Source organism: Lates calcarifer, linkage group LG7_2 (assembly GCF_001640805.2).
Source record: "Lates calcarifer isolate ASB-BC8 linkage group LG7_2, TLL_Latcal_v3, whole genome shotgun sequence".
Lineage (NCBI taxonomy): Eukaryota > Metazoa > Chordata > Actinopteri > Centropomidae > Lates > Lates calcarifer.
Window position 1 is genome coordinate 7,664,037 of NC_066854.1, and position 27,556 is coordinate 7,691,592.

At 41.7% G+C, this 27,556-nt stretch overlaps 2 protein-coding genes across 9 annotated transcripts in view; one reads left to right on the forward strand and one right to left on the reverse strand.

Annotated features, from left to right (window-relative positions):
• Positions 1–27,556, forward strand: part of LOC108872986 (peripheral plasma membrane protein CASK) — a 40,173-nt gene that overhangs the window by 10,444 nt on the left and 2,173 nt on the right. The window contains exons 3-28 of one of the 7 annotated variants that reach the window (XM_051065947.1): positions 3,469–3,574; positions 4,712–4,789; positions 4,904–4,976; positions 9,380–9,482; positions 10,224–10,399; positions 11,275–11,397; positions 11,775–11,858; positions 12,128–12,227; positions 13,138–13,155; positions 15,125–15,246; positions 15,476–15,553; positions 15,670–15,750; positions 17,409–17,597; positions 18,089–18,167; positions 18,517–18,602; positions 18,829–18,897; positions 18,990–19,058; positions 19,190–19,225; positions 19,880–19,918; positions 20,421–20,617; positions 20,730–20,845; positions 22,008–22,073; positions 22,991–23,071; positions 23,228–23,430; positions 24,066–24,149; positions 25,536–27,478. In XM_051065947.1, the coding sequence (XP_050921904.1) occupies positions 3,469–3,574; positions 4,712–4,789; positions 4,904–4,976; positions 9,380–9,482; positions 10,224–10,399; positions 11,275–11,397; positions 11,775–11,858; positions 12,128–12,227; positions 13,138–13,155; positions 15,125–15,246; positions 15,476–15,553; positions 15,670–15,750; positions 17,409–17,597; positions 18,089–18,167; positions 18,517–18,602; positions 18,829–18,897; positions 18,990–19,058; positions 19,190–19,225; positions 19,880–19,918; positions 20,421–20,617; positions 20,730–20,845; positions 22,008–22,073; positions 22,991–23,071; positions 23,228–23,430; positions 24,066–24,149; positions 25,536–25,712 (2,633 nt within the window). In that variant the 3' untranslated portion in view covers positions 25,713–27,478. Of the gene's footprint in view, positions 1–3,468; positions 3,575–4,711; positions 4,790–4,903; positions 4,977–9,379; positions 9,483–10,223; positions 10,400–11,274; positions 11,398–11,774; positions 11,859–12,127; positions 12,228–13,137; positions 13,156–15,124; positions 15,247–15,475; positions 15,554–15,669; positions 15,751–17,408; positions 17,598–18,088; positions 18,168–18,516; positions 18,603–18,828; positions 18,898–18,989; positions 19,059–19,189; positions 19,226–19,879; positions 19,919–20,420; positions 20,618–20,729; positions 20,846–21,992; positions 22,074–22,990; positions 23,072–23,227; positions 23,431–24,065; positions 24,150–25,535; positions 27,479–27,556 lie in introns of those variants that run through there. The other 6 variants (XM_018660958.2, XR_007809035.1, XM_018660964.2 and 3 more) reach the window with 6 other exon arrangements.
• LOC108872988 (probable G-protein coupled receptor 34) lies at positions 6,090–9,317 on the reverse strand. 2 transcript variants are annotated; one of them, XM_018660970.2, is made up of 3 exons: positions 8,394–9,317; positions 8,065–8,202; positions 6,090–7,559 (listed from the first exon to the last, which is right to left on the reverse strand). In XM_018660970.2, exon 3 carries the CDS (start codon positions 7,510–7,512, stop codon positions 6,223–6,225), a length of 1,290 nt encoding a protein of 429 aa, XP_018516486.1. In that variant the 5' UTR covers positions 7,513–7,559; positions 8,065–8,202; positions 8,394–9,317; the 3' UTR covers positions 6,090–6,222. The 2 variants fall into 2 exon arrangements, with proteins under 2 accessions (XP_018516486.1, XP_018516484.1); XM_018660968.2 differs by having other exon boundaries at positions 8,291–9,317.

Sequence of the window (27,556 nt, forward strand, 5' to 3'; positions counted from 1 at the left end):
GAGAGAGACCAAGATCATAGGTGTGTGTGCGTGTGTGTGTGTTGGTGGTAATGTTGGCGTTCGCTATGTGCCATCTGTGAGGTCCCAGTCAGAGATTAGTCTGGCAGCCAATAACAGCAAGACAAGGAAATGACCCAAGGGAGGAGAAACTGAAAAAGTGGAGATTTTCACCAGTGTTTCCCAAACCAAAGTCTGCACTCGAAATATTTTTGGTTAGTATGCCATCATGATCCTGTGTCTAAATTTAATCACCCGGAAATATAAACCACCTACATTGAAGGGTTCTTCAGACATTGGAAATGTTTGAAATAGTACTGTTAGTTTCCACCGTGCTTCACCCTGTGGTCACTGGTCAGTTGGAACAACCATGGCAACATTTAGCTTGCATGTGTGATGACAAGAATGTCCAGAAGGACATAGAAATACTTGTGATTGTTATGAAAGCATTCCTTCATGGAAATTGAATTTGCTGTTCTAGTCTGTTTCATATTTTTGTAAAATAGTATTGCATTATTGGAACATAAAGGCCCTAATAGACCGCAGTTAATTGAATTAAAAAAGTCCAGTATCAATAATATTTAAAAAACAGGTTCAAAGTATAAAAATCATTTTAGTTTGTGTAAGATAGATAACTGAAATAAATCAATACAGATAACACATAAATGCTGCATTTGTTGTGCACTGAAATAAGCTAGCTATGTTTGAGGGTGATCATTTTCACTCCCTTTGATTGATGCACAAGTGAAAACAACATACAGGTTACCATACTTAACGTGTCTGTGTCCCAGATTATATTACATAGTCCTCTTAAAGTATCACATTTCCTGTGGGTATTGATATGAGATATTGCAAAAACAGAATCTCCTAAACTGAATTCTACATAATATCAAGTGCAGTGCGTTTTCATGTACATCGAAATGAAACCTTAAACTGTGACAGTGGAAGTTCTACCCAAGGTTAGAAAAAGTACCTTTTTACAACATTTTAAAAAGTTACAAGAGAAGAAATAAGCAAATGGCTGAAATAAGCACATGGCTTATTTCTTCTCAAAGTGACAAGGTAGAGAACTGGAAAGCAGCCAGGTTTGGAGAGTGGTTTCCTTAGACCACATACTTTAGCTTATTAAGAAAGAATCTGTGTCAGCATAAATGTGAGTGAGGGGGATAGGGAGACAGAACTACAGCCTGGGCCTGAGCTACAAGCTGAGTAACAAACATCCATAGTTATGTATGAATATATTTGCGCGTGAGCTTGCGAGGGAGTTAGACGAACAAAAGATTAATGGTGTAATTAAGAGTTTGGGAGTACTGAGTAACAGCAGTATGAGTGAGTGTCTGGATTTGTAGAATTTAATAAGGATAAATGTAGACAGTGAAGTAGTGAGCGCTCTCAATCAACATCAAAGCTTTATGGGTAATGAATTTCAGCAAATAATAGAATGTTCTTAGTTAAATGTGTATTGTAAGTTTAGGGAATGAATATATTGGAAATATAATTCATCAGTACTCCAGACAAGGTAATTCCAGTTACAAGCATTTTTGACTTTTCAGTGTGATTTCAGGAAGCTGGTTCTATCCTAGAGATTTGATATAGTGAGATGCAACTGTCGTATAACAAACTGAAATTATTTAACATTGCTTCACAATGCCTAATCTTACCCAGGCCTCGGGCAAGAATTGATTTGGAATTGCCCCAGTGAATGGCACTGGTTTCATTCAGACTGTTCCAGGCCTCTCTGGCTCCCTCCCTCTGTCTGAGTGGTTTCCTTGTTGCTGTGCGGACACTGGGCAGCATTGTGAAGTTCAAGAATAGATATTCGATGAGACGGTCCGAGGACGAGTGTAAAGAGGAGAGGAGAGAAATAATGAAAGCAAAGGAACAGGAGAATGGGGGCTCTGTAGTGGGGACACAGCGTCATTTCTCAGCGTTGCATAATGATACTGGTCTGTCACGACACAATGAGCACACACACACATACACACACGCATGCACACACACAAAGATCAGTAGACTTGCAGATGGGGAGTGTACTGTGTAAATGAGGTTTTTATAGAGTGAGGAGCTCAACAACAGCACATTATGTGTGTCAGCCTGCCTCAGCAGTCTGCATCTCTGTCTTACCACTTGTGTCACCACTTGCTGGTCATTTTTATTCAATACTGTGTGTTTCCTTTTCTCTAAAAGGAGGACAGTCCGCTCCCCTCAGCAGTGTTTTCCCTTCAGTATTGTTTTCTTTAATGAGGCAGTCAAAAGACAAGGAATGCCACAGAGTCACGTCGTAGTTGTATTTGCAGCGCAGTCTGGATGTGGTGATAATGAAAGGGGATGATGCTGATGAGCGCAGGCCAGATGTGCATTTAAATGTGCAATTAAAATGATGTTCGAGTGGTGCTACATCTGGTGTTCCATGTCTTTCTCTGAGATACCAGCTTGTTAGCTTGCTTATCTCTCTGCCCAACATGTGAAATCTCACCTTGTTTGTTCAGTATTGCTGAAGAATGGTGTCCCTCAGTCTCTAAATTACATGCTCTGCAACTCCCCCTGGTGGCGTAGTTGAGGTGTGGCACGTCTGTTGAGGTTTTGAAAGGAGGAGGGCGGCATGCTGGACTTGTCCTCCTCGCTTTTCATCTCCTTAACTCACCATCCAGGGACGCAGAAGGATTTAACAAAGCGCCAGCCAACTACAAATGAGCCTCTCAGTAGAATAGATGTCTTTCTTTCTCAAATGAATATCAGGTAGCTTTCTCACTCAAAGGTAATCTGATTCTTGGCTCACATTTTTTGGTGCATTCTTGTAATAGTTCTACCTCTCAGTAAAAACAATAATAGAAATTTGACCTAACCAGTCAACCAAGACTGAAATTCAAGCCTTCAAAATCCACAGACTGTACTTGTTATGGGTGTGGTTGTTGAGTTTGTATCTCTCTTATTTGTTCTGTGCCACAACATCATCTTCCTGAAGCTTTTTCTCACCTCATCTGTTCATACCTCTACATATTACATTTTGAGGGAAATGACATACAGCCCTATCTGTTTCTCATTGCAGACATGTGTGTGGATGTGAGTGTATGGAAAATGACAGATATTCTTATAAGGAGTCTGAGAGCAAAGCACTGGAAGTAGTGAAACAGCTGAGTACATTAAGTCCTCGAATGAGTCAATAGAGGAAGCACACAATGAAATTTGCCCATTTAAAAGTACGATCACTGAGGAATTAAAAAGATAATTGGATGGGTGGATTATTATAATATTTCATACACGTCGGGTTATTACAGTTAACAAAGTTCTCAACTACACAAGAAGGACAAAAAATGAAGTATTATATAAATATATAAAATTAAGTTTGATAAAATCAGATAAACATATACCCTCCCAACCTGCAACTTAACTATTATCTCTGGACTGAATACTAATTTTTGAATGTAAACAGTATCTCACTCCACCCCCTGTCTAATTTCTGTCTGACAGATCTGAAGCGAGAGGCCAGTATCTGCCACATGCTAAAACACCCTCATATCGTGGAACTGCTGGAGACCTACAGCTCTGATGGCATGCTCTACATGGTCTTTGAATTGTAAGTCTGTGCAGCACACGCCGTCTGCCATAATGCACAAATGACATGTATGTAACACCATTTTAGGGTTTGATTTAGTACTTTGTGTATTCATGGTCCAAACGGCAGGAAACATCTTTTTGTTTTTTTACCACCAGAACAGCTGCTGATCAGTCCCACGTACCAAATACAGTTTCTCTTCAGCCTTTAAATAATTTTCAGAGTAGGAAACAACATATAGTTGTTTGTTTACCTGCTCAAACAACTAGAAAGTAGACAAATTTACTGGCAGTTGGCTACTGCTGGTAATTTCACACCCTATCACTAACACTACCAGCTCCCCCGCCCCCTTTATTGTGGTTACTGAGTTATTTTGGGTGTTGACTGAAACAAAAAAATGTGTCACATTAAAGTGTTAAAAGCTCAGATAGTAGACATGGTGTAATTCTGGTGTACAGTGGCATGTATATCTGAAGATATATGCCTGAGCAAAATATCAAATATTAATGGTATATTTGCATATGTTTTGTTGTCTGAGGTTGATTGAAAATTTGTCTCTCTTTTAATGTAAATTCAAAATCTGGAATAAAAGAAACTGATTGATTGGCAAGTGCTGAAAATGACGGGCCTTTATGTGGCAACACAATCATACGGAATATAACAGATTTTGTTAGATTGCAGCTGTGCCTAATTGAACAATAAAGATAAAAAAAGAACACGTTGTAATCTAAAACATTAGTATTCAATATAAAATCCACAGGAGACATTGGACACTCAGGGAACAGCACTCTACTTCTCCCCTGGCAGTTGTTGTAAATATAATTTTCTTAATCAACTCGCCCGCTTAATTTGTTTCCTCTGTGTGGATTTTATGTTGTAAATCTGTATCCCATAGCTTTCCCACAGCTTCCCTGGGGACTGCATTGGCTGAAAAGTGCTATAATGAAAATATAGTGCTTCTGTGCTCATGCTGGTGACAGCAGGTCATAAAAGTGCTCCCTGACTGATGTAGTTTTATGCACTCTGTTTGAAACCCTATTTTGAGAGTTGCTAGTTTATCTGTTTTTGTGTAAACTGTTATATATAATGGGTAGAAATCAAATTTTTGACTTGTTCCTACCCTGATCTCTTCTTCCTGTTTCTTTCACTTTTTCTCAGTATGGATGGAGCAGACCTGTGTTTTGAAATTGTCAAGAGAGCTGATGCTGGTTTTGTGTACAGCGAAGCAGTGGCCAGGTAGGACACACAGTCTGGGAACTGTGGGTAGAGGATTTAAAATATTAATAATGCTTGAAATAAACAACAATTTGCTGATGCTCTAAATGGACTTCCCCTTGTCTGTCCATGCAGCCACTATATGAGGCAGATTTTGGAGGCGCTTCGATACTGCCATGACAACAATGTGATTCACCGCGATGTAAAGGTGAGCTCTCTCCCATGTATTAAAGACTGAGACACTGAAACCAAAAAATGTGTAAACACCAGAGGGCAGGAGATGTTAAACCTTTTCATATCAAGCATAATATATACAGTTTCTACCACAGATATCATCTTCCATCCTGACAGGATGGTTATCTACACTGCCTGTGGGGAGTTAAAGGTCGAAAGCATTACTCTATTTACCAGAAAACACCCCCGCTGGCATCCGCTCTTTACATTAACTTCTAATCATTATATGGCTTGTGTTCAGTCTAACTACCTGCAAACCCTTCTAGTCTGCAAAGCAGTGCCTTAGCAAACCCCACATCATACTAGGGTTGTATTGCATTACAAACAACCAGTCTGGATTTGTTAGTTCTTATAGTCAGATTAACATCAACCACTGATTGCAGCAGGATTAGCCCTCTAAGACAGGCAGCAAACACCACCAGACCAGATGGAGCAGTCCTGAACCAGCCCCTTGATCCACACACACCAGCCAGTTGACAGCACCATGCACAAAGGGATCACCGCAGCCTCATTTGCTGCACGAAGCTAATATCTGTGTGTGCCGTGAGGTCAAACCTGGGTGAAAAAGGAATTGCTTATTACAGCTGGTGTTTGTTTTTAACACCCATGTCCAAGTGCCAGATGGGTTTTTTCAAAATCAGGACAATTCAGAAAGAGTCCTGACTAAACCTGGCACTCATTTCTTTTTCCTGTGTGTATGATATCAAAGCGAAATGAACCTGTGAATGAGCTCTATCTGAGTATGAGGAAGGAAACACCCTATGTGCATTTCGGTCTGTGCATATCTTTACTTTCATACAGACAGGATTGTGCTCATACTACAAATAGAAAAGCATCCAGAATGTGTTTGATTGAACATTATTCATCAGATGCACTCAATCCATTTTTACCAGTATATACACATTTATATTTTCAGAAACATTATAATACTCTCTGATGAAAAATAAACATAGCATGTATTCTTAGAAAAGCTGCTGTCATAGTGGTCACAGTAATTGGCAGGTTTTCACTCAGGCATTAATGTAGAATTTAAACAAATGATTTCCACTAAGCACAGATGTTCAGAAGGTAAGACAGTTAGAATAACTGAGTGGTAAAAAATATTTATTTGACATAAGAAATCAGATATACATATATATATACATATAGAAATGCTTTGCTCAGTTTTACAGATAATTGTCTCATCAGTCCAATCTGTGTTAAATGTGTCAAATTTGCGATCACTGTCGGCCCATAGGTTGAAGTGCAGTCAGTCCTGTGCGGCGGAGGGTGGAGTTGATGACACAGATGCTGGTTCTCGGGGTGGCTGAGGGGGTGTTCATTTCAGGGGTTGGTAAAGCCGTAGCCAGAGACGGCCGCCTGAACTCGGTCGAGCTGTTCGATGTCGGATCGTGAAGGAAAAGAAGGCGGTTGCCGAGCTGGTGTCCGAGCGCTTGGAGGGCTGCTTTGCGCACTGAGCCAGATAACAGGAAGTACATGACAGGATCCAAACAGCTATTGAAAGCGGAGAATAACAGCATCACCTCATTGGTACGGTCCACCAGCTTTAAATAATCACATGTTATGTCCTCGCTGAGCTGGGAGAGGATGTAGACAGGGCGAAAGGCGTGGTAAGGCCCGAAACACAGGGTGAACAGAAAGAGGACAAAGAAGGATTTCTTGGCGGTTCGTTGGTATTTGTGTGAGTTAGGAAGGTCTGGCTTGTCCCGTGACACCCTCAGCAGCTGGGAGGCGATCTTCGAATAGGAGACCACAAGCATGAGGAAGACCAGCCAGAAGAACGCCACCAGCATGGCGTTGAAGTAGGCTTTGCCTTTGGCTCTGCGTCGCTGCTTGTACTGGAAGCACTGGGTGCTGTTCTCTTTGTCCTCTGCTGTGGCGATCATGGGCACCAGCGCCATCAGTGACAGACCCCACAGGGCCCCGCATGCCACCCAGCTCCACGGCCGGGCGTGCCCCCACAGCCTCATCATTATGCCTCTCCGTGCTCTACCTTTCCCCTTCAATCTCAAGTATCTGTCCAGGCTGATGAGGCCCAGTAACATGATGCTGATGTACATGTTCATATAAAACAGATTCCCCACTATTTTGCAGCCCACAGACCCCAGTACCCACTTGTTTCCATTAATATGGTAGAATACCCTGAAGGGCAGACACGCCAGCAGGATCAGGTCAGCCACGGCACAGTTGATGAGGAAAACTCTTACAGAATTGCGACTTGAGTGTAAGCAAAGGAAGACCCACAGTGCAAAGAGGTTACCTACAAGCCCAAAGAGGAAGAAGAGGGAGTACAAAACTGCCAGTGGCAGACGAAGGGTCGTGTCATCAAAATCACAAGTCTGGTTTGGAGAGACCACCGAGGGTATGGAGGTGGAGAAAGGAGGGGAGGAAGGGGAGAGAGAGCTAGCTGGCAAGAGGGATGACATTGAAACGGGGAGGGATGAAGGAGAGGAGTTGGATGATGCAGAGGCTGAAAGAGTGAAGGGGATAGAAGAGGCAGAAGAGAACATGGTCACAGTGTCTGAGGAGCAACAACTACCAGGTTGTCAATCAAGCTCTGAGAAAGAAAGGAAAAAGAAACAACTGTCACTTCATTGTCACTGAACAGATACAGTGAATCTTAAATAGCCAGAATAAAAGAAAAGAAAAAAATGTGAGTGCTCTTACTGTAAAACTGCAGCTACGTATTTTATGAGTAATGCACAGACAGGTGAGTAATATATGGGTTGTAGTTTTAAAGGTCACACATAAAGTAATGTAATGTGTGACCTTTCCCCTACAAAAAAGGACGTCTAGAAACAGAGTATTAAACATTCTGGAAAATACACAAATTTCCCTCTGAGTAGTAATTCTGTTTTTACAGGTGGGAGTCATGACGAATGACAATGACTAAAAGTTTCATGACCACTTAACATTTGAATTAGAGTTCCACTACCTTTACAGTGAAGCAGACGAGCGCGAGTGTCTATGCACATGCATGCACGTTCCTACGTGAACACTCACAAAACCTGTCACTCTGTGACTGCTACAAACAGATGTGTGGATTAAAGCAGAGCACTCACCATCAATATTCCTTCGGTGGCAGGTTCAGCACAGCTGCACGTTAAACGCGTGTGAATGTGCAGAGAGGTGTGTGGGAACAATTTACAATTTTCCTCCATCAAACTTCAAGAGCAGGAAACAGTTTGTTGAACAGTGACCTGTTAAATAAAACCCGAGTTACATACATGATAAAATCTGATAAAACTGTAGCCCTAGTCCTTAACATTTTTCTTTTGCTATCTTCACCTTTCTCCTCAGTGTTTGAATGAGTCATAAATCTTGCAGACTCCTCTTTTTGCATAACCTTTTGACCGTATCTGCTCCTCCCCGTCGTCCTCTCAGCTCTCACCTCTCATCTTTCTGTTCTCAGCTTGCATTCAGTCTTATTGTTTTGTATCATCCTCTTTTTTTCTATATTGCAAAGCTTCACTCTCTCCACTCCCTCTCACAGATATGCCTTTTCAGTCTGCCGGTCCTCCTCTCCCAGCTTCTTGTTTCCTCTCTCTCTGCGTCTCTCTGATCTTGAACCGCCTCAGTCTGCATCCTCTCCGCCCCTCCATCCCCCCAATCACGAGAAGTGTAAAAATGTGAAGACAGGAAGTGGGCCCACCACCTCTCACACAGTTTGTCTCATCTGTCATGTAGCTCTGCTCAGTATTGCCTTGCACAGTTCCTTTCAGAATAAAATTACTTAAATTGGCAAGAATGTTACACTTTGACCGAATATATTTCTCTCAGGGAAGTGGGTTGTCTTTAATATTGTATGTGCAGATCAGTGACATTAATCTAGTCTGCAATTCTGTTAGCGTATTGATGACATTCACAGAAGATTGTTTTTTAGCACACAGACTAACGTCTCTATGTGGTAAACTGCATATCAATTAATTTCACGTCCCCTTGCAATTCAAAACCTTGCACACAAGTGAGAGATGCATTTTAGGTAAAAAAAAAATAAAAATCATGCATCTCACTTAATACTTAAGCATCGATCAGATCTTGTGGCAAGACCTATTTCATGTCTGTATCGGCATCATAATAAAATTGTGGTTATGGTTTGCATATGTCGTCTTGTCATTGTGAAACTGTGGTTCATTAAACAGCAAGTGAACATACGGGATTGTGCACTTTTGCACAAAAGGAGCAAAGCAATGCTCTGCACAGTTACTGCAGGCTGGAAAGAAATGTTTTTCATAATTACACTGTTAACTGGTAGATTTTATACAGTGCTTCTTACAGTTTAATAAGTGATTGTCCTTCTGGCATGGTCCTGTGTTTAACATGTTAAAATATATAAACAGTTCAGTTACTTTACTGTCTTTTTTTGTTCCTCTGTAGCCTCACTGTGTGCTGTTGGCCTCAAAGGAGAACTCTGCTCCAGTCAAGCTGGGAGGTTTTGGAGTTGCAATACAGCTGGGAGAGTCTGGCTTAGTAGCTGGAGGTACAGTAGGACGCTTTGTCCTTTTTTCCCCTTTTACCTCAAAAAACAGAGAAAACATGCATGCATGACTCGTTCTTAAGGATGGGAAATTGTCTATCGATAAAACTCAGTAAGAAAAGTTAGAGCTGTGGTAACCGGATGATCAAAATTTTAGACATGAGCAAGTGTGTTGATTTTGGTTTCCTCCAGCTTCAGTCTGGTCCCACAGTCCAAAGACAGGCAGATTAGATGAACTGAGAAATGTAAATGGCCCTGCGGTGTCTGGGGTGTTCCCCCAATAGGTGCCTGAAAATTCTCCATGCATGATAGATTTTATAAAGTAAATGATTAAACAGTTACTCATTGAACTAATAAAGAATTTGATATTCAAACAAATTGCTCTAGTTAAATAACTGCTCAGTCAAACAACAGAAAATTAATCCCTAAACATTTTTGATAATGAATTCATTGTTAAAGTCAGTCAAGCTGAAAATGCCAAACGATTGAATTTATTTTGTGTTTGGACAGTTTGGCTGGCTAGAACAAACAATTTGAATGGATTTGACACTACTTTCTGACATTAAATGATTAACAAGTTAATTTAAAAAAATTAACTGATTAATTGATCATTTACAAATTACTATATTTATACCCTGATCACACAGTCAGCTCTCAAGATTTCCACCAACGCCTCCATTTTCCCCATTAACACTTGAATCTCTTTATGCCTAATCCCTCTGTGGCTCTCTGCCTGCTCTTCAGGTCGAGTCGGCACTCCCCACTTCATGGCCCCAGAGGTGGTGAAGAGGGAGCCATATGGCAAACCAGTGGACGTGTGGGGATGCGGAGTCATCCTCTTCATCCTCCTGTCTGGCTGCCTGCCTTTCTACGGCACCAAGGAGCGCTTGTTTGAGGCCATCATTAAGGGGAAGTACAAGGTAAGAAAATTACTAACAAAACTCCCTCACTGTCTGTTGATTATACTAGTAAATATGTTCATCGCTGCACCAAAGCTGTGCCTTCTAGCTGAAGCCAAGCATAATAGTGAGCTGCTTTTTGTCACTGTGCTGCAGTGTTGTGCGTCAAATTCAAGGTTGAGCTTGTGGATTACAAAGAGATGAACTCAACAGTGTGGGCACTTCTTAAGAACCACCAGTGTGGTGTTACGTGTTAACACTTTACCTTCTATTTAAATGTAAGATTTGTTGTAAAGGTAACACGTGAAGACTGAATGACACTGGTCAAATCTCTCATTCTCTGGCATCAGTGGTGGATCTTTGTGGCCAAAGTTTTGGTGCAAAAAAATTATTTGTATTGTCTCTTTTTCTTCCTGTTGCTTTTGACCTACTTGCCAGCTAAAAATCGGTGAGAGGTGATGAGCAAATAGACAGTATCAGCAGAAGATACCGAGATGGAGGTCTGACAAATGTTTTGTTTTCAGCTGAGAGGATGAATTTCCTGCTTGGTGCATTAATCTGTGGCAGGTGCAGTCACTGTGGGCAGCTTGATAGATAACTCTGTGGTATCGTCCATCAAGCTGCTGCTAAACAGCTGCTGCAAAATTAAAAGTTTTTTTTTTTTTTTTGGCATAAAATCTGTAAGTAATAAGCTCTACCAACACTGCAACTTTGTTTACTACAACATTGTAGATTGTGACACTCCCAACAAGGATTTATAAATATCCATAATATTTTAAAGTATATTATATCATGGCACGCACACAAAATTCTACAACAGCTACAGTGATGCTTCTCTGTATCCCTCTGAGAGTGTCCACTTGCCCATGTGTTTGTATGTGTCTGTGCTTGTTCAGATGAACCCACGCCAGTGGGCCCACATTTCAGAGAGCGCCAAAGACCTGGTGAGACGCATGCTGATGCTGGACCCCGCTGAGAGAATCACCGTCTACGAGGCTCTCAACCACCCCTGGCTGAAGGCAAGATCACACAAACACACACTGATACTAGTTGTAAATTCAGCCCTGATTGTGACCAAGTTCAGCAGATTAATGTCCTTGAACTTTTCACATTTGTGATATTTAAGAATCATGACATTTAGTGTGATATATATTTAGTGTTACAGTAAAATAAGCTCTGGCAACTTAAAGTAACATGTAAACCACTGGCCTTTAGTGTTGCTGACTCAAGATCACTTCCTACTGCTTGAAGCTACACCACCTCTGCTTTCACATCCGTTCTGTCCCCCTTCTGTGTGTGTGTATGTGAGTGAGTGAGTGCTCTTACATTCTCACCGCTGTGTTAAAGGTATTCTACTCTCTCATGTGAGTACATGTGTGTTTTCTGGTTTGTCTAGGAGAGGGACAGGTATGCCTACAAGATCCACCTGCCTGAAACCGTGGAGCAGCTGAGGAAGTTCAACGCTAGGAGGAAGCTGAAGGTCAGCACAGCGTTGACGTTAAACTCACAGAGCAGAAATCTACACATTCAGCACAATTTGATTCAGAGTTTAGAGGAAGTGTCACCTCCCACACACTGTGCAGCAGCCTCTTGTCACTGACCCAGATTAATTTCTTGTGAAGCTTTTTCCAAGAATAATAGACCTGTCCTCTTATGATCTCATATACAGATACGTAAAAAGCATGTGCACACACTTGACAACATGGAGACTTGGTGTAGTTGCTGAATTATTTCTCTTCTGTATCCCAGGGTGCAGTGCTGGCTGCTGTTTCCAGCCACAAGTTTAATTCTTACTATGGTGACCCCCCAGAGGAGCTGCATGACTTCTCAGATGACCCCACCTCCTCAGGTAAATCACACAGAATACTAACCAGGTGTAGGTAGGAGAAAGTCTTTTGGATTACGCTGGTATTCTGGTAATGTAGTTGTTAGCTGTACAAATTGATAAGATTTAGCACTTTCTCCATATGTGAAACACCCATTAATGGGTCGTTAAGGTCAAAGATGAATCATAACGTGTATTTACGCCAGAGGACACGACCAGGACATTCACTTTCTAGCCTATTTTCTAGTCTCATGGTTTCTATTTTAGTGTGTTAATGTGATCTGCAGCTGTCCATCTGTGTAGAACTTCCTCTGTTTAAACAAAGACAGCTGTTGCCCAACAGCCCCACTTCCCTGTCTCAGCCATGGACTTTCACTTCCTAAGAAGATTGCTTGCGTGTACCTGCCAGTAGTTATCAGCGCGCAGAAACCACTTGTGCCCTCGTCTTAAACCATAGAAAACGAGCACTGTGTTACATCATCACCTAATGAGTCAGTGCAGTGAGCGAAGCTCCTCCAGCTACTGCAGACAGATACACCAGCATGTATGTTGTTTCTGCTGAGGCTGGCAGTCTGTTGCAGTCATGTTTCCTGGTGACTGGTTTATTTTTGCAGTTGGGCACCAGACGTGCTGCCGGTCATTGACTTGTGTGTGTAGCGTAGTAGATGCTTGCAGCAGCTTGGCAGATTATTTACAGACTTGACTCGCTTTTGCAGATTTTCTCTCTCTGTTGCTGCTCTTCCCTCTTTTCCCCTCTGCCTCCTTTTACTCCCTCCCTGCCCTCATGCTTCCTCACACAGCCCGCTCCCCTACTCATTGTTCTCTTCTTTCTCTCTTTGGTTGTGAGGTGTTCAAACTCTGAATCCTGCAAACCTCCTCTAATCTCAACCTCTCTTTCTTTGGTGTTGTTTTTCTTCCGCTCTGCTGTCTATAGGACTGCTAGCTGCTGAAAGTACGTATCCCTCTCCCTACCCATAGAATCTTGATGTGTGATATCATCATATCATCATCATCACTTGCTCTTTAGTTGCTTTTTTGTTTTTATTACTGTTGGATGATGTGGGTCCTAATTCTCCAAAATGGCTTCCTCTGTGTCTCCCTCTGTCTTCTCTTCTGTCTCTCTTTTAAGAAAACCCATTTGATTTGATGAATGTGCTTTTATTCCAAATGCTTCCTGTTGAAGAGGATACTCTGTTCACATGCAGTTTTGTTATTCCAGCTGTCAGAAGCTTTGTGAAAACAGATTTTAAACAAATTGTTCGCTGATGACATGAACAGAACCAAAAACAAAGGTTACGAGGATAAGATGCTTACACGCTTCAGTGTCCTGACTGAGAATGGGATTATCTGTCATATTCAGGTTCCTGCTAAAGCTTTTCTTCAAGACTACACACAGAGTACTGTAAAGCACTTCAAAAGCTGTGTATCTTAAATAATTGATGATGGAACAGTAAGACCTAAGTCTGTTGTCGGGGGATCAGTGCAGCACATTTTACTCCTACTCCACATTTGTTGGCGCAGCTCATTTTGTTAGGGTTCGGCTTTTTAAATCATCGTTTGGCTGCTTGATGAATAATTACAAACAGTGGGAGCAGTCATTTTAAGTGACAGTATTATTTCATTTCATTCATTTCCTTGAGGAATAATATTCCCTTTGTATTTCATAAGCTTCCAGTGATTAACCAATTATTGATCTCTACATAGCTGACAGTTGATTAAGGGAACTGTTTAAACTGACTAATTGGAGTAGTATGATGCATGTAAACAGACGTACAACAAAGTTAATAACAGCTTAAATAGCATGTTTTCTTTCTGCTGGTTCTCTTTCATGCCTCACAGTAACAGTTTAATTAAAGTTTCATTTGTTCTTTTCTCAAAGCCCATTATTAGCCCAGCATTATACATGTTTGTATTATGTTTTGTATTATGTTTTCCATGTTCATCTTTCATCTATTATTCCAGAGATTAAAAAAAACAACTAAATTCAGTCATTCAGACAGTACTTGTTCTATTCAAGACCATATTAAAATGCCGAGTTAGTGCTGAATTCAATGATGCGGTAAGCCCTTGTCCCTAAATTTAACATGAAATATTTATTAAATCATTTGGGACAGAGGTCACTCTCTAATTTGGCTGTGGAGACCTTGACGACCTCTTACCATTGTTGTGTAATATAATCTCACCTACTACTAATGAGCTCTGTGGTAATTTAAGAGATTAGCATTTGGGTTCAAATCTACCACTGAAAAAGATAAAGGCAAATGTTTTCTTACCACAGCACTGTTTTCTATTATCCTCTCAGAATCTTGATCACCTAGGAGCCTGATTATTATGTGACTAAATTTGATTTGTTGTTAGACACCGTACCCGTTTAAAGCGTGGAAAGGCTTCACTTTTGGCCTGAACATTAAGTTTATATATCAGACTTAAATTCTTTCTTTACTTGCCACACGGTATATTTTAGCACTTTTACTTTTTATTATATCCTTTTCTTGGGTGTACTGCTCCTAACTCATCATCCACACTGTGACTTTCTGAAGTGACTTTCCTCTGATGTTGTATTGATGCCATGTACCGCTGTTTCTCTGGTTTTGCTGCATGTGTGGGCGATGCAGCAGGTACTTGGGGTTAAATAGTTCTGAGTGTTTGTGTGTGTTTTTATGTGTTTTTCTGTCGTGACGTCTATTGTTAGTGGTTATTTTTGGTGTTATTTTTGGCCTGTCTTGTTGTTTGCCTGTATGTAGATGTGTAACAGGTAGCGTGTCTGTGGGTACATGTGTCTGCCGTGTTCAGTGTTTGCATTTTGTGTTGTGTTGAATGTTTGCTGGGACTGCTTGGTGTACTTGTGAATGTATATGTGTGCTTGTGCAGTCTATATTTATTTGTGTATAACTTCAGTGTGTGTGTGTGTGTGTGTACAGGGGCAGTATCACAGGTTTTGGACAGTCTAGAGGAGATTCATGCGTTGACAGACTGCAGTGAGAAAGACATGGACTTCCTGCACAGTGTCTTCCAGGATCAACACCTCCACACCCTGCTAGATGTGAGTAAACACACACATTATCAGCACCTGCTGCTCTGTAATACCATAAGTGTCCAGTAGGTGTCATGACAAGTCAACAGTCAGCTACATGTCAATCTGGTATATACTTACCAGACTGTCCACTTAATATATTGTTTGGATTAGACATCTCTAATAGTCTGCCATTCCAAGTCCCCCTTGTATTATCAGTGGTGCCTAATTCTATGTTTGTTGTTGTTTGTTGTTTCAGCTCTATGACAAAATCAACACCAGGTCGTCTCCTCAGATCAGAAATCCTCCTAGTGATGGAGTGCAGAGAGCCAAAGAGGTGAGGAAATCATTGCTCACGTTAATTGAAGTTGAGGATACATTTTACTAGCCTGTGTTATTTATTATGCACATTCTTGAGACTCATACCTCTTTCTCTCGCCTTTTCCTCACCAGGTACTGGAAACCATCTCCTGTTACCCAGAGAACATGGAGGCCAAGGAGCTCAGGAGGATCCTCACACAGCCTCACTTCATGGTGGGGATATTACACAAATACACACACACACAGCAACATGCACATTCTTACTCTTGTCACTGGGTCAGGTTGTTTCATCTATGCATGTAGAGCATGCTTACTGGTGTGTGAGCTTACAACCCACCGTGTCGAAAGTAGGGTTCTTTTGACAATCCACATAACTCCCTCGGGCTGCAAAGCTGCTTAGCACCTGAGCTGGGCGAGCCCTCGGGCAGGGATAGACACATGCGGAGGAAAAAGAAGAGGGACAGAAGCATGAGCGCAGTGGGAATGGAAGACTGTGCTGAAGGATGTCAGTGTGGATATACAGTAACTTGTGCGGTGACCGTCATTACCACCATGCTTGTCAGATGAGTCTAATGCGCTAAACAGAGCTGGGACTATAAGAGAAATTTGGGAGATTACTGTTGACAGACGTGGAAACTGCAAACTGAGGCAGAAGAAGTCAGCTGTGGTGGATTTCTTGTACAGGTATAATATTTTTGGAGTCTGTAATAGCTTTAGGTAAAGGAATGTAGCTTGTTTTGTGGCTGTAGTTGTCATCTATACATATATACAACACTATAATAGCAATTAGTTCAACAAGACTAGGCTTGTTTTTTACTGGATGTCTGTTGCTTTGCAGTTGTACTCTTTGATTTATTGTCACCTACAAAGTGGCACAGTAGCTAAATGTTGGATGATGAGGTGTTTCTCTCTGCTGATTCAGTCTGGGACACTTACTGGAGCTGTCACGCCTTAAGTTTGGTTCAATCCTATTAGCCCATCCTGCTCTCTGACCTGAGCAGCTGAGTCTTTCATCCTGCCACAGACATTTAGAGGTGCTGCTAGCAGAATGGGTGTGAAGGGCTTTAGCACATGGGAACAAACGTGTCTCAGCTATCAATTATTTCACTCTTTCCTGGTTAGTGTTTAACTTCATTAATGAGGCATTGATTCAAGGACATGCTTTGTTCCAGTTATTTTGTTGGGTATTAAGTGTCAACACTTGATGCTTTTGTAAACGTCTTTTTTTTCAGCTGTTGTTCTTCTCAGCCACACTAATGTTCACCATAAGTCGAAAGCCTTTAGCGCCAGCTGTTCCGAGTCTCCATGACTGCCATGTATCATCACTGTACATGTTGCTGCTCTGATGAGCAGCAGATGTGATCATTTGGCAAATGCAGCTACTAGATGTGTTTGTAGTAAAAACACACAGTGTGTCAGTGACATGATTACCGCCCAAAGAGGAGGATTAGTGTAAGCCATGCTCTTTCCAACGATGGAGCTGACCCTACAGACACACACACACAGATACTGTGTGTGCAGCCACATGCGCAGTACCTTCCTCTTCACTGGGACTTGGTTATGCATATTTGTTTTATTTACTAGTTATTATTTACTAGTGTCTTCCCCTCCAGGTTTTCACAGCCAACTTGGGACTCCAGTCACAAATCTGATTCTCTTTCCTCAACATAACTGCCACCCACAACAATTGTTTACGTTGCTTTTGGCTGCCAAAAACGTTCTGTGTGTACAGCATGGCATTAATACTTGCAGCGTTAATGGGCTTCGTTCTCCACTGGCTTCACCTCCAGAACTAGAAAAGACAGAACAGACGTAAGACACCTCACAGAGTCCAAGAGTCTTAGTATTCATGTCTGTTTGCCTACATCCAGGCTCTGCTGCAGACCCACGATGTGGTGGCCCACGAGGTCTACAGCGACGAGGCGCTGAGGGTCACCCCCCCACCGACCTCACCATACCTGAACGGAGACTCCCCAGACAGCACCAACGGAGACATGGACCTGGAGAACGTCACCAGGGTTCGCCTGGTCCAGTTTCAGAAGAACACGGACGAGCCCATGGTGTGTAGTCAAATGTATATATATCTTGCACAAAAATTCAGATATGGATGAACTGACATGGACTTTGTAGATTGTAGAAACCCATCCTTCCCTTCACCACTTTGCAGTTTCATAGCAAATCACTGCAGTTCTTCAGAAACTGTGTTCCTCTTTCACTAACATTTGCACAACACAGCCGTATAGCTCTGTTTTCACGGAAAAGGAAACCACAGTTTTTTGAAAATAACAGAAGAACATATGTGAAACTACACTCCAAACCTCAGGACTCTCATTTTACGCAGGTGTTAAGTAGGTACTAGAGGTGAACATAGCTTTCACAAATGGGTCTTTCTGTCAAGTCCGTGTGGCACCTCAGATTGTGCAAAGGTGTCAATGTTGGCCCACAGCCACTGTAATAAATTAAACTGCAGTTGAAATGCACATTATCATGTATCATTGTGTTTGTTATGTGTTATCAGTTTTCCTTCTGACCCTGTGTGTGTCTCCTCCAGGGCATTACTCTGAAGATGAACGACCTCAACCACTGTATCGTGGCCCGCATCATGCACGGTGGAATGATTCATCGACAAGGTAAGCATCCATACAAAAATACTGCGTGCAGGCTCACACCACTCATGCATATTTGATGGGCACATTCATTTCAATTCAATTAGTCAGTCTGATTAGATTTTCTCTCAAAGTAACATTAAGCAGAGAGTTTACAAAGCAGAAGTTGGAAAAGAGTGATTCCTCTACTCTCATACTGCTAATTGAAATGAAACAATGAAATGTAAGTCTTCCTTACATTAGTTGGGCTCCCCCTGGAGCCATCTCAGTAAACCCCCTGGGGTTTTCTGGCTTCTGCTTTGTGGATTCTGATGGTTCATCACCCAAGAGCCTCATTTGTAGCCTTTATTAATTCATTATTTCTCCGCTCCAGGGACTCTGCACGTAGGAGATGAGATCAGAGAGATTAATGGCATCAGCGTTGCCAATCAGACGGTAGAACAGCTCCAGAAGATGCTGGTAAGTCACACAGATCAAACTTTCTCGTCTGTATTTGGACTGTTCAGGCAGCTTCTGTGTTTCTTTTTTAAGTGACTTTTTCTATTTTAACTTTTTTAAACTCATGGTAGCAAACAGAATTAAAAATGTAGCAGCTATGGTTCTGGGCCAAAAACTTTTGATGGTTTGAAGGAGCTGGTACCAATTTGAGACTCATGTACCATACATTTTTTCCCCCTCCCTACAGAGAGAGATGAGGGGCAGCATTACCTTCAAGATTGTACCCAGTTACCGGTCCCAGTCCATGTCTTGTGAGGTAGGGGGGGATCACAAACACACATATTTTCTTAGATATTTTTTGCAGAATCTACAGAAGGAAAAATGTTGCTTTGATGTTATGTGTTGCAGAAAGAGTCGCCAGATTTGTCCCGACAGTCGCCCGCAAATGGTCATGCTAGTGTCACCAGCTCAATCCTGGTATGTTACTGCTTCTCCGTCTTACCCTCACACACAGATACACCAGCAACCACACATAGAACAAATATGTTGGGCTTTGTTGTTATTTTCATCAGGTCATAGCTCATCTTATGTTTACATTTGTGCACTAGGACCTGCCATCAACGATTCAGCCCAAAGGGCGTCAGGTGAGATTTCCTCCTGCTTTACACCACAACCACAACTACACTGCTCCAGTTTAACTGTCTGCTCCTTCCTTTGCTTTACAATCTGGTGAAACTAACTGACAAACTAACACTCATCCTAACAATTCCTAATCTGCATGTATGGAATTAAAAGCACTCGTGCGTTCTTCCATTCCCATTCTGTTGATTTTGTTTACATTAAGTATTACTCTCCAATGTCGGGACTTGCTTTGGTCTGAACATTGGAAAGGATTCCTACACAGCTGTAAAAAGAATAAACAAACAAGCAGATGTTAGAGAAAAGAAGTTGTTTCTTGGTCTGGAAATTGTCATATTGCTCTGTCATGAGGCTTAGGCATATTTCATAGTGATAAGTCTGTAATAAGTGACAAAATTTGAGATATAAAATGTTAGGAACCCTGGTTTTTCTTGTCCCCTCAGTTAATTTCGGCCATTTTTGTCTGCTGCATGATGATTATCATGCTCCAAGATCACACACACACACTCACATATATAAAACAAATACAACAAATTGTAATAAATTAGATTCAGCATCCAGTGATGGGTCCCTCGTCACTTCTCCTTTGTGTATGCCCCCAACGTTCTCTATTGCATGATATATGTGTAAGTGTGTGTGTGATACTCTCAACCCCATAGATCTCCAGATCTGCTGTCAAGGACAAATTGTCCATCAAGGTAAGAAGTCTCTTAAGTGGACCCTCTGTAGAAGTAGACCCCAGCTCCTCCCACCCCCCATCGCAGAGTTCGGTTCCTCATCATAGTGGTGTTTAGATCCCATGCTCGCTCTCGAGGCTTTAGGCTGGTTCGTCAGTGGACGTAACAGGCAACACAAAAATGTGGATGTATGCGCATAAGCCGTCTATAAAACGGACACCCCTGCAGGCAGAAGTGACAAAGTGCTTTGTTTGACCATTTTTGTTCTGCTGTTCATGTATTTATGTCTGTGCCCTCTCCTGCTTCAGCTTTTAACGCTCTTGATTTTCCCTTTGCTGTCTTTTGATCTTTTAATGACAAGCGTCAGCGCCACATCCCTAACTATTTAACAGCCAGTCTCTTTTCATATGGCAGCTTGTCCAGTCATATTCTTTCCCATATATTCTTCTGTGATCGCAACACTACTCTGTGCCACTGCGTCAGCAACTAACAAATGTTCTGTCTCACTATTCTGCTCCTACAGATTTATGTCCGTGCTCAGTTTGAATATGACCCAGCGAAAGACGACCTCATCCCGTGTAAGGAGGCAGGAATTCGCTTCCGGGTGGGCGACATCATTCAGATCATCTCCAAGGACGACCACAACTGGTGGCAGGGAAAGCTGGAGAACACTAAGAATGGCACAGCTGGCCTCATCCCCTCACCTGAGCTACAGGAGTGGTGAGTAGAACACAGACCTTTGTGTTTCACTTGATTAGTTTTACCCAGGTGTACCTAATGAACTGGCAAGTGAACAGGACATCTAATTAAACTCTACCTGTTGTCTTTTTAGGCGTGTGGCGTGCATAGCAATGGAGAAGACCAAACAGGAACAGCAGGCCAGTTGCACCTGGTTTGGCAAGAAGAAGAAACAGTATAAAGACAAATACCTGGCCAAGCACAATGCAGGTAAGCCAGCAAACATTGTAGCATACAAATGGTGCAACAGAGCTCAGCTAACACACTACGAGCAAAGCAGTCTTACTCAGAACAAAGAAAACTAGTGTCTAGCAACCTATAATTGAATTTGGAACCCAGTGTCACTTGCTACTGACTCTGTTACAGTGTTTTTGTACCAGTTAAGAATCATATGTTTTGAATAATAATCATCGTTGCACCTTTTGTAAAATCCAGTATGTGTAACTGCTGCACGCCTGTTGCGTTTTCCCTCTGACAGACCTCTCCTACTGCTGTCTCAATTTTGCCTCGTTTTCAGTGACTAACAGTGTTGCAGTTTTTGATGCTTTTGATGTTGAATTTTTTTGTTATGGTGTTTTTGTTATTTTTGTTGTTTTCAATTTGTCTTCTTTTATAGTGTCTTTTTATTAACCCTTCCGCTCCCACCCTTTGTCCATATTTCATGCTGTCTCTTACCCAATGACTTGGCTGCATGTAAGTAACTCCAGACAGCTGGCGTCCAGCTTCTGTGTTATTCTTCCTCCTCTCTCTGCTTTTATACTTCGTCCTCTTCCTAATGTCTCATTGACTTTTGAATGACGGCTGCTTTGTTAGGGTTGTTATCAGCTGCTTTGGTTTGTTATTAGCAGTGAAATTCAAATTGACGAGATGCTAGTCAGCTTAGAATTGTTTGGCTGCTATCTGACCAAGGTTAGTGCAAATAAGCAGGTTTTAATACTTTCTCAAGGCATTTGACCTTCATCAGGTCTGGTCGGTGCTTGTTTGAACTAGCAGTTGGTGTACATTATGGCATCATTTTAATAATTCATTTGAATAAGTCGGATAGGCTTTTCATATTCAGAATATAAAAACCCTATCTGACTGACAATCCCAAGCTTGATTTGAGCCACAGGGACAAAACATTGGAATTAACTGTACATCTCATTAGCATTTACATAGCTTATGTTCACAAAAACTCAACATTAAAGACATTGTGAAATATGATTTAAAGCTGTTGTATTAGACTGTGTTAGCATTAGCTAGGTGTTCCCAATTACTAACTGAATGTACATGAAACACTTGCCTCACAATTTACATTTCCATCTAACGTCCTCTGTACGCTGTGCAAACCTAATGTTTCTCCTCTCCTGCTCTACAGTGTTTGACCAATTAGACCTGGTGACATATGAGGAAGTGGTCAAACTGCCATCATTCAAGAGGAAAACACTGGTTTTGCTTGGTAAGTGAACACAGTAAAAGTAGTGTTAAGTTGTCTGTATAGAGGACTGATTAAAGTCTGTAGGTTTTCATTCTAAGCAAACACCACTGATTTGACTGTGCCATTAGTTCTATCTACTGTTAGAGAATAAGGAATAATTCCTGAAGGTGTCCTTGAGTATACAGTTTAGTTTCTGTAAACTCAAATGTTTGTACATTCACATCATTAATTGTGGGTTTTTTTCTGAAGCTTCAGTGGGGTCAGCTTGACACATTGAGTGTCTGTCTTGGCATAATAATTTTAGCTTCAGCTGATTTCTTGAATGCATTTTTATACAGGAACAAGGAATATGGATTTTGTCCCTCCACTTCTTACTCCCTAGACAGGATTATGGCTACAGTATTTTAATGTGCCCAAGGCATGTTAGTACTAAGACAGACTTGAAACACTTCAAACCAGTCTTTTAAGATTTCTCCTGATACACCCTAAAGACACAACTGCCAGGAGGGAAAACTGGAGCGGATGAGATCTCACGCAGTAGCTCTGGGTAATACTACATTGTCAACAGCAGGGGTCTGAGTCAACACCAAACCAAAACGAGACTGGGAAAGGGTTAAAACTCATCGACCAGGAGTGAGTGGAAGCCTGGAGAGGAGATCAAAGGGGTCGCTCACATCCATTGCTAAAAAACATCCTTTCACAGAGACAGGGGTTACACTCTCGCCCTGAGATACAACCTCTTTTTATCATCTTAAGCAAACCTTTTGCTTTAAGACGACTAGAATCGTTTACTTTTAACATTGACAGACTGATTATTGAGCATGAGAAGCAGAAGAAAGGCTGCAAACATCTCCAGCAACTAAGTCAGATTTGAGAAGTGCCTCTGCTTCTATCACTGGATTGATCAAACTGTGTCTCTGCTGTCTGTTTTCATTCAGGCGCACACGGAGTCGGCAGGAGGCACATCAAGAACACACTCATTACTAAACATCCTGACCGGTTCGCCTACCCCATCCCTCGTAAGGAGACACATACACACACTAACATAACAACTACACACTGAAAACATGACACATCTGAACACTTAACAAATCCACTGAAGTCACACACACACACACACACAAACACAAACACACATACATCTTTCATAACTGTCCGTCTTCCTCTCTGCTCAGACACAACTCGACCTCCGAAGAAGGATGAGGAGAATGGAAAGAACTACTACTTCGTGTCTCACGACCAGATGATGCAGGACATCAGCAACAACGACTACCTGGAATACGGCAGCCACGAGGACGCTATGTACGGAACCAGGCTGGAGACTATCAGGCAGATCCATGCACAGGGCATGATCTCCATCCTGGATGTCGAACCGCAGGTAACAAAAGATTCGACTTTGTGAGCACAGTTTAACATGCGATCTGACTAGTTTGAACCTCATCACAAACACAGCTGATGTTTGAATTCACTGCTGTCACATCATTGGAAAGGTTACAGCAGTTTAGGGTTACATGCAGGGATGTTCCACACCTAAAGACAACACGGTAATAAATTACTTAAATCAGTTCAGTAGCATTTTTCATGCACATGGAAATAAAATCTATTTGTTAATCACAAAATATTGTAAATTAGACAATTTAACATGATGAGAAGGTGTTTCAAAATAATGTCATTTTTCAACTTAATGTGCAGGTGGTTATTTAATAACAAACAAACAAACAACCACCAACCATCAAAAATCCATCACTAACACCTACATTATTGTTCAACTCACTGCTGTGCTGCTACAGTCAGAAGAAAATTCTCTTTTTTGCTGATAACATGCAAACACTGCAGCAGCACATATATATATAACAGTTTCATCATGTCTGAATGATGCCATAATGCCATCTGAGAGTTTCAAAGAAATTAATGTTGATAGTCATTCAACCAAATCACAAATCTTTTTTCCTGAATGTTAAATGTATATATTTGTTAATGCTGTCATTAAAACTGTCTCTCTGTCTCTTTCAGGCACTAAAGATCCTCAGGACAGCTGAGTTTGCTCCCTACGTTGTGTTCATCGCAGCTCCCACCATCACCCCTGGCATGACTGAGGTACAGTCACAAACATTTTCTTGCGTCATCTCCCACTCACGCTTGTTGTTTTGAAGTTTACTTTATTTGCGTCTACTAACTCTCACTCAGTCCAAACTTAAGGTGCAATCACACTGGCATTTAAGTCTGAATTCACCTAAATATTTGATAAGAGCAACATTTTCCAAGCTGGCACTGCGTTAGCAAGAAGACGGACACAATTCCTCAGTCATCTTTGTGTCCAAATAAAATTCAAGCCAAATTTTAAACATAATAATAGGACTCTGTTTTCCATTCTTCTTGGATACATCGGGCACTGACCTTGTATAACTGCAACAGCAGTATCAAAGATCACACTGTTGACACAAGGAAAAGCGGTAAACAAGACCACCGGGGTTGGGGGAGGACTAAAGAATTCAAACAAGCAAAACCAGCGTGAAAACCGCCTTAATTTGAGTTTCTGTCATCCTGTTTGCTTTAAGTGTGTTTGTATTTTCTTCGGCATGCCTATTTTCATTTGCACTCAAGGTTCCAAAGTGGTGCAGGAAACTGCCTGTAAGTACTGATCAAATGGTGTGAGTTCAGCTCGTGTTTGGAGGTAGTAGAAAGGCATGTCTGGCCTCTGTGTTTATGTAGCTCTAGTAGTAGTCTAGCTTTGTCCTCTCGTATTCTTCTTGATTCCTCTAATCCCTCTAATAATCCCCTTATTTATGTGCTTTCTCAGTTGTTCATCTTCATTTGTGATGCGGTTTCATGCATCGCTGTCTCCTGTAGTCTAACCCTACCTCTTCATTTCACTTCGCCTCTCCTTCCTGTGTCCCGGATGATTTTGGGGGGAAACTTTTTCTGATTGATTTAGTTTAGACTGAAGTTATTTTCCATAAACTTCAGGTTAGAATTGGTGGTTTATAAAGCTTTATCACTAGTTATAGACTCTACTTTATGTTTAGTACAATTACCAAAATCATTATATTTCAAGTTGTCAGTGTTGACAAACCTACACTGTAGCTACTCCGGCCTGAAACCCAAATATCCCTAAGATAATGACAGAATATACTTTTTAAAAATTACTTTAAAGTCAGCTAGTTACTGTTGGTCATTTACCCTCGACAATGGTAAAATACCAAGCTGGCTGTCAACCATTTGCCTGACAACGATGTGGTGTGAACAGCTAACAGCCTTTGCCTCCTCTTCTGCTTAAGGTGTTAGAAATGGTGTAAGTTAATAAACACAGCTCTTGCTGTTTCTATTAAAATTACATTTTCAGTTGCGACTTTAATATAAAAACACCCACCCAGAACTGGACGGCAGATGGAACCTGGAGGCACATCAGAAAACAAACATACACCCAGGCCTGTTATTGACCCCCCTCTCTTTCCTCAAACACCCCCCACCCCCACCCCCCAGGATGACTCTCTCCAGCGGCTCCAGAAGGAGTCCGAGATGCTGCAGCGCACCTACGCTCATTACTTCGACCAGACCATCATCAACAATGAGATCGACGACACCATCCGCCTGTTGGAGGAGGCTGTGGACCTGGTGTCCACCACTCCTCAGTGGGTCCCCGTCTCCTGGGTCTACTGACATACAATCAACGGCAACGAGCTCATCACCCTGAACGATCCATCTCTGATCCAACACGGATGCTAAACTTTGGTCAAATCCCCCTTGAGTCATGTCTCTCTCATCAGAATCATACATTTCTGTAGATAAACTGTTGTTGAAAAAGAGGGAAATGAAGAAACTAATAACTGACGCCTCACTGCAGAGACTTCATCTTACCCCTAGCCCCTTTTTCTCAACAGCCTAAAAGGCATATTGTTGTGTACATATATACATATATATATAAATGATAAAAAACTAAGTGAATATGGTTCTGTCCTCATATAGTTGAAGGGTGGGGAGTGGAGGGGCAGTGTGGTAGATATTTTGTACTTTTCTTTTGTAATTGATGGATGGGTGGTAATATTGGAGGCAATAGCGAGCATGACCATAAAGCAGTCTTATGTGGGTGCCTGTGTGTGTGTTGACCTTTTAAGGCACTTCTTGTGGTACTCTGTGTTCTCCTCTCCGACGTCCCCCACCCCCCCTTAATTTTCTCGGCCCCTGTGACAAACAAGCCGAACTTTGAAGCACATTACAAGCTGCTACAGTGGCGACAAGTAACTCCCTCAGCTCCAAATGCAAGTTTGAGTGAACAAAAAGCACAGGAAACTTGGCAGTTTCACCCCCCCCTCTCCCCTTTACCCATCCCCCCAGCCCTTTATTTATTTCACCGGCCCTCTGTGCCTGTCAGTTTGTTGAAGGAGCACACTGCATCCCTCTACACTGTCTTTCCCAGTGTTGCTGTAGCCTGTTGTTCCCTCCCCGCTTCCCCTTCCCCTTCCCAACCTCCTCCGATGGTCTTTGTTTACATCTCAGTTTGCACAAAATGGACAATGAAGAAGACATGTACTGCATTTTGTCAACTCACAGTTTTCATTTTGTCTTGCCTACTCCCTCTGGCTGTCTTCACCCCTCTCCCGCCGTACATGCTAATCAGCGGTCAATGGATCTGGATTATTGTTCTGAGGGGAACGATCAGCTGTGAAAAAGCACTGACACATCCACCACTAAAAATGGCTCTTAAACTGGAACACACAAAAAAAGAAGAAGGAAAAAAAAAAGAAAATATGGAAAGAAGAAAAATAAACTGCCTTATCAGAGCCTTGGGAAGAAGTTGGTAACACCTATGCACACCCCTGGTTTCTGCCAGGCAGACCGCCACGACAACCACTTTCCTCACACTCAGTGAGCCACGCTTGTTAAAATGAAAGCATTCAAAGGAACGCGTGTGGAAGGGGAGGGCGTCTTGTAGGTGGGATGAATTCAATCCTAGAGCCACCATTTTGGAACTGTTAACTGTTGTCTTTAAAAATATAAGGAGTATTCTTGTTTTGAGGGAGAGAAAATAACTAAATTTTGTGTGTAAATGTTTCAATGGTGCGTACGTCATATGAGTGAACTACCAAGAGCCAGTGTATATTAACCCTTAAAAGAAGCTCAGTATGTGACATAACCTCTTCATGCTTTACCAGAAGTGGCACGACGCTGCTGCACCCACAGCGGCTCAGTACTTAAGGCACATCAGTCGAAGGCTTGAAAACAATTAAAAAAATTCCAAAAAGTAAATATTTTAAACTGTGCGGCACAGTCGCCCGTTGTGCCACTTCAGGTAAAGCGTTTTCATTTCAAGTCCTGTGTAAATTACCTCTGCAAATGACAAAAGCAGCTCTTCTGTATGAAATGTTGTTCTTTTTTGTTATTTCATTTTTAAAAAAAATATATTTCCTTTTACGTGTTTAAAGTAAGCTGCCTCCTCTTCCTTTTGACTGAGATGTGTGAGTGTGCGCACGTGAGCTAATATGTGGCTATAATTATTTTGTCAG